This window comes from Octopus bimaculoides, chromosome 14 (genome assembly GCF_046866305.1).
Source record: "Octopus bimaculoides isolate indiv1 chromosome 14, ASM4686630v1, whole genome shotgun sequence".
Taxonomy (NCBI): Eukaryota; Metazoa; Mollusca; class Cephalopoda; order Octopoda; family Octopodidae; genus Octopus; species Octopus bimaculoides.
Genome location: NC_142941.1, coordinates 22,954,644 through 22,966,185, shown reverse-complemented (window position 1 = coordinate 22,966,185; position 11,542 = coordinate 22,954,644). Strand labels below are relative to the sequence as shown.

The following is an 11,542-nucleotide window of genomic DNA, read 5'->3' as shown; positions in this document are numbered from 1 at the left end:
TACAATGTTCTTATTGGAGCTTCTGGCATGAATGCCAAGCAGTACAGTATGTCGTTTCCAAATTTCTGGCAGAGCGAATTGTGTCATGGTGCTGTTTTCCCTCACAGATGGTGCCCAACAGACCCTACTATAGTATGTAGTTGACAAAATCAGAAACAAACAATGCGTGAAATTAAAAACAACATAAAATACCAACAATTTACTCATCACACCCTATGTGTATGTATGTGTATGTGTGTGTATGTATATATATATATATATATATATATATATATATATATATATATATATATATATATATATTATACATATATATACAATATAATATATATATTTTTTTCTTTTATTTGTTTCAGTCATTTGACTGTGGCCATGCTGGAGCACATATAATATATATGATATATATATGTAAATATATATAGATAACATAAAATATATATATCATATATATATATATATATATATATATATATATATATATAATATATACATATAATATACATGATATATATATATATATGTGCAAATAATATATATATACATATATATATATATGGATATATATAAATATACATAAATATATATATATAAATGTATGTATATATGTATATATAAATGTATATATATATATAAATGTGTATATATGTATATAAATGTATATATGTATATAAATGTATATATGTATATAAATGTATATATGTATATAAATGTATATATGTATATATATGTATATATATATATATATGTATATATATATATATATGTATATATATATATATATGTATATATATATATATATGTATATATATATATATATATATATATATATATATATATATATATATATATATATATATATATATATATATATATATATATATTAGGTTGTCAAGAAAGTTATTGCGGAATTTTCAATTTTGGTTTTAAATGAAGTATTTTCAAATTAACTTTTGTTAAATTACTTTGACGTTATATATCATTTTAAAGCCCAATTTTCGCTCTATCTAATCGCGTTACTCTTTTTCTTTTTGAATAATTAGGCCATTTTTTCTGGAACATTAAATACATGGACAAAAAGCAAATTCGCACAATTTTCTTTTTCCAGTTCAAGCTAGTCCAAAAAGCTGCTGAAGCAGCTCGCGATATCAACGATGCGTTTGGCCCAGGAACCACTAATGAGCATACAGCATAACGGTGGTTCAACAAATTTCGTAGCGGTGACTAGTGTCTTGAAGATGATAAGCATAGTGGTTGGCTATCGGATGTTGACAACGATCAACTAAGAGCCTTAGTGGAAGCCAATCCACGCACAACTGTTCGAGAGCTTGCTTCTGAATTAGACGTAACATACATGACAATTTCCAACCACTTGAAAGAGATTGGAAAAACAAAAATACTTGAGAAATGGGTGCCGCACGAATTGAACGACAACCAAAAAAACACTGTCTTGAAGTGTCGTCTTCCTTTCTTTTATGCAACAAGAACGACCCGTTTCTCGACCAGATTGTGACTTGCAATGAAAAGTGGATTCTTTATAACAACTGGTGATGCTTAGCTCAGTGGCTGGATACCAACGGAGCTTCACAGCACTTCCCGAAGCCAAAGTTGCACCAAAACAAGGTCATGGTGACTGTTTGGTGGTCTGCCACTGGTCTCATCCATCACTGCTTTTTGGATCCAGGCGAAATTATTATGGCAGAGAAGTACTGTCAGCAAATAGATGAAATGCATAAGAAACTCCAACAACAACAGCCAGCATTGGTCAATAGAAAAGGACCAATTCTTCTCCACGACAATGCTCAGCTGCACGTCGCACAACTGACCCTGCAGCTACGAAACTCTACCTCATCCTCCATACTCACCAGACCTCTCGCCTACCGACTACCACTTTTTCAAGTGTCTCAACAACTTCCTGCGTGAGAAATGCTTCAAAAGCCAAGACGATGCCAAACATGCCTTCAACGACTTCATCGCCACCAGAATGCAGGATTTTTACACTATTGGCATAAATAAACCTGTTTCACGTTGGCAAAAATGTGTTGATTCTGATGGTGTTTATTTCGATTAATAAAGTTTTGTTTGAGCCAAGATATGTGCATCTGAATTTAAAGGTTAAAAACCACAAGAACTTTCTTGACAACCTAATATATATGCATATATACATATGATAGGGAGCGTATAATTAAATCATTGGGGTGGGGATCAATAAAGCAAAATAAAATAAACGCCTACTATAACATCATATGTCTAAGGTTACAGGAGGTAATGGGATAATTACTTATAGAATGTTTTAGTCTTGCTATCTTTCAACTATAAGAAAATGAAAGTGATGAAAATTGAAGGGTGGAATACAATCATGATTTGACACAGATATGAATCATAAAAAAATAAGTTGATGTAGCAGTTGGATAAAATAAGTTTAAAAAGTGTGTCTTGTATAAAATGCCATATTAATAACTGTTTAATAGAGCGATGTAGCATTGGATAAAGCAACAAAATTGAAAAACAAAAAGTTGCCAAATTGTAAGAGAAACTATGAGAAATGTTTGTCTTTTCATGCAGCAAAACACACATTTTAAACAGAAAATTGAACATTTGAAAGCACAAATAATAAAGTAATAGAATTTTTTTTAAACATTTAGAATAATAAGGAGCATTACTATTTCTGTTGCTCACTATGATAATTGCAGCGGCTTTAGCAATTGATTGTTTGAAATAAAACATAAGTAAAAAAAAAAGTAGAATAAAACAAAAGGTTACGAGATAATACAATCTGAAGGAAAATAAAATATATTAAAATGTTTTATGATAATTACATAACTCTCATTAGAAGGAAAATGTATCCTTTGTAAAATATTAAATAACAATACCTTTCTTTCTGCATTGAAAATGAAGTGGAGGTAAAATACCTAAACATCATAGCAATATAGTATTAATTAACAATATATATATGTAATTTCTTTTAATGTCTAATAAATTTAAGAAACTTAACAGAGACTGAATAAAACATCTAATCTGATTGCTTGCTGTGTCCACTTGTACATGGGGACATGTTGTGTCCAGCTGTACATGAGGACATGTCATGTCCACCTGTACATGGGGATATGTTGTGTCCACTAATACATGGGGATATATCATGTCCTCCAGAACATGGTGACATTGTATGTCCACCTGTACATGTGGATATATTGTGTCCAGCTGTACATGTGGATATATTGTGTCCAGCTGTACATGTGGACATATTGTGTCCACCTGTACATGGAGATATATTGTGTCCACCTGTACATGGGGATATATTGTGTCCAGCTGTACATGAAGGAACATTGCTTGAAGTTACCCAGCTGGTAGTTGTCCATGATGTAGGTGACACAGGGAATCCCCTCACCCATGCATGATTATGATCTGGTCTAGGAGCCACCATTTGATGATGTGTGCACATTGATCCCATAGCAGGAGCAGTAGTAACAGCTGCTGGCTGCTGAAGCTCACTACTGCCAGTACCTGCTGAGATAGGTTCCAGCTGAAGTTGGTTTGGTGTTTGATTTCGTCTTTGAGACATACCAGTGTCATTTGATACCCCTATGTGTGAATGTCCATGTTTTTTAAGATGTGATCGTTGAGAAAATGCTTTCTTGCACACTTCACATTTATAAGGTTTTTCTCCAGTGTGTGTATGCTGATGTTTATTTAAATGTGTTCTTTGACTGAATGCTTTTTGACATACACTGCACTTAAATGGTTTCTCTCCAGTATGAACACGCTTATGATTATTCAAATGAGTCCTCTGACTGAATGCTTTCTTACATACATCACATTTAAATGGCTTTTCTCCAGTGTGAATCCTTTCATGGTTGTTGAGATGATCCTTCTGTGCAAATGCTTTGTTGCAAATTAAGCAAACAAAAGGTTTAATACCAGAATGAATACGTTCATGACTATTGAGATGTGTTCTTTGACTAAATGCCTTACAGCAAACAGAACACATAAAAGGCTTTTCCCCTGTATGGGTACGTTCATGGTTATTAAGATGCGATTTCTGTGAGAAGGATTTCCGACAAATCAAACATGTAAATGGTTTTTCTCCTGTATGAATACGTTTATGACTGTTCAAATGTGTTCTCTGACTGAATGCTTTACAGCATACTTCACAGGTATATGGTCTTTCACCAGTATGTGTGTGTTCATGATTCTTCAATTTATCTCTTTGGCTGAATACTTTCCCACAGAAGGCACAGTTGAAGTGTTTTCCTGTTGCTGAAGCTAATTCATGCTTATTTAAATAAGCTTTTAGTGTAAAACCTTTTCGGCATACATCACATTTATATGGTTTCTTTGAGTTATGAGGTACATTCTTGTATGTTTGAGCCTGGTCATTGGAAGGATAAGAGATTCCACAACTGTGATAATTATAATGGTTCCCAAAACTTGGATAAACTGGTTGGCCAGAATACATTTTACTACCTTCATAAAGTCAACTTTCAGGCATTAAATACTGTAAGGATTTTATGGGATTACTTTTAGACAAATAGTAGAACAAATTTTTCAGCTTCCAGTATTGACAGCAAGGTTTTTCAGACTTTACACTAAATAATATAAAAAAATTAATAACTATTATTAATATTAATCAACATACAGTTCTGAATAAATGAAAACTTTTATGAAGAAAAAAATTATAAACAAGTGAAGTGAAATAACTAGGTTTATTAGCAATTAAATGTATAACATGAAACAGCAGTTTGCTTATAATAATTTTATTAAAAAATATTTTTTATGAGTACTAATTATATTCAGGAATAGAAATATCAGTTGTTTTTATTTAGCCCATTAGCATTTAAATTGGCTCTATCAGGCCCAAATATTCTACCTGTTTTATGTTCAAAATGTCCAGATCCAGCATCTTATACCTACCCTACAATGTCAATGTAAAAATAAACAACCACATCATTGAAATCTCAAAGCTACAAGATAATGCATGATCAATTTTTTAAAATTTGAATAAGTATGCATTAAATTTGACAAAGTAATCTGAAAGCTACAGGCTTAATAAAGAGATTTACACTGTACAGAAGTTGGCTTATTTTAACAATTTAACTTTACCAAGAGATCAAGAATGAAGAAGAATGATGAAATTTATGGAAAAGATTCCAACCATGTTAATAATTCTAATCTGATTATAAGAGTTATCATCTATATCTAAAACTAATCTAGTCCTCATACAATTTCAAAGATCAAATTATTATTTACAGAGCAAATATAAATTTTGAAATAAAATGAAATTATTTATCTAATCTATCCATATTATTATTGAATGGATAAATACTGGAGTTATCGTCTGTGAATCAGGAATTTAAATTCACTGCAAGAATTATTATATATCTAAAATACAAACATATATTTACATCACTTGACTAATCATGCAGCCAGAAATAAGGCAAGATTTTCAAAAAAAAAAAAAAAAAAAAAAAAAAAAAAGGAACGGCACTGATGACCTATTTATGGATACATTAGAACAGAAAATGTGAAACATATATTTCACATTTTGTGTTCTAAAGGCTATATTTAATGCAAGGAACAAATAAGTGTTTCTCACTTTTATTTTTATTATAAACTATTTCTGAACTGAGAATATTTGCTACTACTTGTCACTAGGTTGGAAATTAAAGGTAGATAATGACCTTTAGATTTCATCAACTACAAAACAACAAATGTTCCTGCTCGTATAAATGACACAACTTTGCATTAGTCCTTCAAGCTATAGTTGTTTGTTGGCATTTTATTTGTAAGATCTCACTAATCTGATCTAACCGCTTTATCTCAGGATGCCCTTTTCTTTTATCTCTTCTTTACATCTAAGTGTTTACAGTATTTATTTCTGAAGCCATTCAAATAATATAAACACCAAGAATAAAATTGTGAGATATATATATATATATAAATTCATGTATGTTATATTCAATGAGGCCAATAACTTTCTTAACTAATCTAACTGAACACTAAATATCTGCTGGATGATGTTGCTGAGGAAAATGAAAACAGGTCACAGAACTGATTGTGTCAATGATGATCAACAAGAAATAAATATGACAATGAAAACCAATGTACTGCTGATGAAGCAGCACTAAGAAATTCAAATTCCCAATAAACTTACATGAATAAGAAATAAAACTTTAACCCATTAGCATTCAGATTATTCTGTCAAATGTAATACTTATTTATTTACATTGTTTTGAATTAACCATGCATTATCTTGTAGCTTCAAGTGTTTGATGATGTGATAGTTTATTTTTTGAATGACATTGTAGAATAGGTGTGAGGGGCCAGATTTGGCCAGTTTGAACATGAAGCAAGTAAAATAATAAAATAATAAAAATGACACAGTCAGTTCACAAGTTCCAATCCTTGACCAAATCCTCCTCCTCTAAATCATGTACCATCAATACAATATTATGATCATAGTCATAAAAAATATAAATAAACTAAGAAAACCTTGCTAAGTTTATGATACCAAGTGACATGAAATGCAATATGGCCTACAGACAAAAAGTGAATGCTTTGTGCAACACCAATAAGCATGTAATGCAGTGTTTCCCAACAGGATCCACAATGTTCTTAGAGAAGAAGAAATTTGCAGTTATGAGGAGGTGGTGAGCAAAATATTATGGGGAGGGGGTGTTTAGAGGCTTGAGTATGGCCGTAAGTAAATTGTCAGTGAAGTAAGGAAAAGGGAAGAACAACTGAATGTGCTGCCAAATTTGATTATATTTTAATAGATTAAATCTTGAGTCTTTCACTTGTTTCAGTCAATGGACTGTGGCCATGCTGGGGTACCACCTTGAGGGGTTTTAGTCAAATGTAATTTTTATTCCTATTTAAAAAAGTGTTTAAACAGACCATATCCAGTCTAAACATTCTACCTATTTTATGTTCAAACTAGCCATATCTGATCTCTCAGACTTATCCTACAATGTCATTCTAAAAATAAATAATCACACCATTGAGATTTCGAAGCTATGAGACAATGCATGATTAAGTCATAAACAATATAAATAAATAAGCATTACATTGGAGAGAGTAATCAGAATGTTGAAGGGTTGAGTGCATTCCATGCACTACGATTCAAAGATCTTTGGTGTAGACCTGACATCTTTCTTGGCATGGTGGTGTGAATTTTTCAATCAAATGATCTCTGGGAACACCAGTATAAGTAAATCTATCTTGATGTAAAGTTTTCCGTGATGGTTTTTATTAACAATTTCTTAATACAATTAAATGGCCATGTCTTGAAACAAAATGTCATCCATTATTGAGAATGTATGAGCAGCAGCATGGCATTGTTTTAACGTTTACGAGTTGACAAAGGCAGCAAGCTGGCATGTCAGACAAAATGGTTTAGTGGTATTTTGTCCGTCTTTACTTGGAGTTCAAATTCCGCCAAGGTTGACTTTGCCTTTCATCCTTTTGAGGGGGCGGGGTCAATAAAATAAGTACCAGTTGAGTACTGGGGTTGATGTAATCGACTTACTCCCAAACCCCAAAATTCCTGGCCTGGTGCCAAAATTTCAAACCAATATTTATGAGTTGACAGGTCAACCTAATCCCTAATTTTTTACAGCTTATTCCCGTTTATTAAAATCTCAAACATCTCAGCACCACTGTTGCTAAACAAAAAAGGATAAACTTAATCCCCAGAAGAATGGTCAACCCTTTCACTCATCAATGAGTGAAGCACCATGTATGTAGATTTAAGAATTGAGGAATCAAACATATCATAATCTGAATTGATCTGAACTTATAGTGGGTGTCATCCATTTTGAGTGTCCACCAATTAATTCACTCACCCAAAGACACAAGTTTCCCACCTGTACATGGACAACAGCATCCAGCCCTGCCCACCACAAAGTTTCACCAAAAGCAGAGTAAATATCGAAATCCAAGTTTATTTCAAGGCAATTTTGGAAGACCTTAGCACTACAGTTCCTTTTAAATTTCTGATATTTCTTATCATTCTGAGCAAATGGGAAAAATGAATGAAAATTGCTAAACAGTTTTGCCAAAGCAAAAAAAAAAAAAAAAAAAAAAAAGGAACTAAAACCCAAGTTTATCAGGATAATTATAAACTACCTGCAGCATGGAGTTATTGCTCTACCTGTGGATCATCAGTATTATATGTGGGATATTTGTGGAAACTATGAAATCATTGTGCCTAAAAGACAACTTTTTGAAAAAGTATCCAAAAAATGTTCATGTTAAAAAAGACGGAAAAGATGTGTGAAAGACACCATACTTTGGATATATATATATATTTTTTTAATCTAATCCGAAACTTGACAAATGTCTCATTACTTCACATGAAATATCATAACTAATAGCTTGATGTGGAAACATAATCAGAGAGACTTTAGTAATACCACTAGTTTCTGATATTCCTTACCATAATCCTTAAAAGTAGAAACAGATACTTTAAAATTGGTTCCTCTTAGTAATATTGATGAAATGAGTGAGGATAGTGAAAATGAGAAGTGCATGAAATGCAGAAAGAGAGCATTTGGCATATAATTTTAGCAAATCAACTGTGTGGTAATGAAACTTTATTGATGGTTTACATGTAAATCTTTGAAAATGGATACAAAGAGAAAAACAATTTTTGAAGTTTAAAGGTTACCTTTAAGATAAAATATTCTCTTCAGTAGTATGTTATCATGCACAACTAATGGTATACCACCTATAACAGGTTTCCAAGCTGGTCTGATGCTATATATGTAAAAGGAAATGCCTAATCTATTCACAATTTCCTGTGAAATACATCAGCAACACCTTATTTCTTAGAAACTAAGTAGACAACTGTCTTCAAGCTTAGCTTTAATAATAATGATTATTAGCAAAAATCAAAGCTCAGACCTTAAACACTAAGCTGTTCCATCATTTATGTGAAGAGATAATGAAAATTTTAAAGCACTCCTTCTTCACATAAAGGGTCCTGTATAAAATACTTCTTCCAACTTGATAACATTAGTTTGAATTTCTACTTAGAAATCATGATGACTAACAAGCCAAAGACATTAACTTAATTCATGGAGATAGCAGATATCTATGACAGGATGAACTGCTTGAATTTGCAAATGAAATGAAACCATTTCAATTCAATTGCAGTCAACATGAGTTCTGTCAGTTTCCATAAAAAAAAAAAGTCTTTCTCAATTATTCAGATGATAATCTGAGGACCTGGTGTGCACATTAAAAACAACTGAAGGAAGATTTGGATACAAGATTTAATTAAACTGAGGATGTCTGACCTTTGGCTGGGTTACAAAATTAAATTTTGACCAACAATTAGAAAATGAATTGAAGTAGCACAATGTGGGGATTTATGACTTCATTTATTAAATTTGGAACCAAATATTGCAAAACTTGCAGCTAGTCATCATCAGTTGCAGGAATCATATTAATAGATTGTGCTACTCCAGTTATTCATATTTTAATTATAAAAAATAAATGTGTGCTATCATAATCATTACTTTCATTTACAATAATAAAGTGTATCCTTATAAGTAAAAAAAAAAAAAGTTTACATTCATTTAAATTCAATTACGGCTACTACCCTTATTACAAAAGCAGAACCTAGGGTAGGATGGGACAGTAATAAGCATCCAAGTGTTTTAAGACAGCAATTGTGGAAAAAAAAAAAAAAAAAAAAAAACGATGGCAAACTGATTTGATGCAATTCACTGGAAAAGAATTCAAAATTATTGGAATTAAAAAAAAATAGTTTTGCTAATGGGAAGGGTTGAATGGAGAGTATGAATGAGTTAGTGAGAATCTACTTCAAGCAAATCTACTATTCAAACAAAGTGTCATTTGTTTACAATTCTCTACGCAAAGCATGTCCGGACCGCTCATTGTTTGATAAATCCAGGGAATTATAACCTTGCCAGGAAATAGGTGAGGGTTGGTGACAAAAGCCCATCCGATTGTAGGAAAAATTTCACTCAACATTTTGTTTGACCCTTATAAACATGGAAAAGTGGACGTTAAAACAATGACACATGTTCAACTCGGTTAAATAATCCGTCAGTATAAATTTAAAGTCCCTGTCAAAAATAAATTTTTAAATATTTGACTCCCCAGCAGTAAATGTTCCGTTGTTATTCTTAAACTTGCTTTGAAATAACTATGTGTGTGTAGGACCTATGTTGTAAAAAAAAAAACAATTATCTTTCTTCTAACTCGAAATATTTTCACCAATCTATCACGGAAGACAATCAATTATCACAGATCAATGTAATACAATCAATTTGCCCCACTTTAAGCAATTAGTTTTACTAGTATTATAAAGAATTATACACAAATTTTATAAGAAAACCACCTTTCATTACTGATGCAGCTAGGGGCTTGCTGTACTAAATTTTCCTTCTCAGTTTAAGGTGAGAATCAACAGATCACATAATTCTGCTTTCTATCCGATGCCCGTTCAATATGAATGAAATTAATGTAATGAGAAGAGGATAGAGAGAAGAAAAAAGATAATGTTGTTGGCTATAATAATAGAAGAAACACAACTGTAAGTATGCCAATAAAAAGCGAGAGCCTGCAAGCGTGAAGTGACGTGCTCGAACAAAAACTGATGGAGTTAAACATTTGAAACACGGTTACAAACTTTATATAAAACACATCAGCGATTATGATTATTTACAGCAGCAAAAGCAAAACAGAAAATAAAATTTAATAAATACAAAAATATAAGCAGAAAGTAGCTTCTGGGCTATTTAAATACAAGGAAAAGACTATTAGAAGTGTCCAGCGAAAGGGACATATGGCGATAGAAGTTGAGAAGTTAAAACATCTTGAATGACATTTTGTCAGGGTTAAGAGTTTGTGGGATTCCGCAATAAATAAATAAATAAATACGAAAAACATCGATAAAATAGAAGAGTTCACTGATACACAGCAGTTTAGATTTAGAGAACTGTCCCTTGTTCTCTATACGGCTATATTTTTTAGGTATTCTTAAATGATCTAGGAAAACGAGAGGCAGTTTAATAAAATAACATTGAAGATATGGTAGAATCAGACACGAAGCAAGTTATTTAAAAGCAAGCTCTTTTTTTTCAGTCATTTCGAACATCTGTGACACTGAAGTCGAGTTGCTGTCATGTCAGCAGCTAAACTTCAGCTTACACTAAATCAAAAACTATAGCAATAGGAGGTATCGAAAGTATTTCTGGTTTTGCAACTGATACATCTATTCTTTCATATATCCTTTAAGTCTACCTAACCAAGTTACACACTTACCTTTTCTGATTTAACCTGGGGGAAATAAATAACAGTAGCAGCAGCAGGGGGGAAACTACTTGCCGACATGAATAGTCAAGGGGAGACAACATTATAATTATTGTAATTATCCTTCTATCTTTTTAGTTACAATTTACTAATATTGTCCAAAATTTAAATTTACTATTATTTTCAAGTAAATTTCCCGATATTTCAATAACATATTTCCAAAACTAGCAATAAATTTAATCCGGATATTTTTTCATAACAAATT

General features: G+C 31.8%; 1 protein-coding gene across 1 annotated transcript; it reads right to left on the bottom strand.

Annotated features, from left to right (window-relative positions):
- Nucleotides 1–1,019: 1,019 nt before the first annotated feature.
- Nucleotides 1,020–11,380, bottom strand: LOC106884038 (uncharacterized). The gene is made up of 2 exons (XM_014935249.3): nucleotides 11,290–11,380; nucleotides 1,020–4,583 (listed from the first exon to the last, which is right to left on the bottom strand). Exon 2 carries the CDS (start codon nucleotides 4,451–4,453, stop codon nucleotides 3,011–3,013), a length of 1,443 nt encoding a protein of 480 aa, XP_014790735.2. The 5' UTR covers nucleotides 4,454–4,583; nucleotides 11,290–11,380; the 3' UTR covers nucleotides 1,020–3,010.
- Nucleotides 11,381–11,542: the final 162 nt, after the last annotated feature.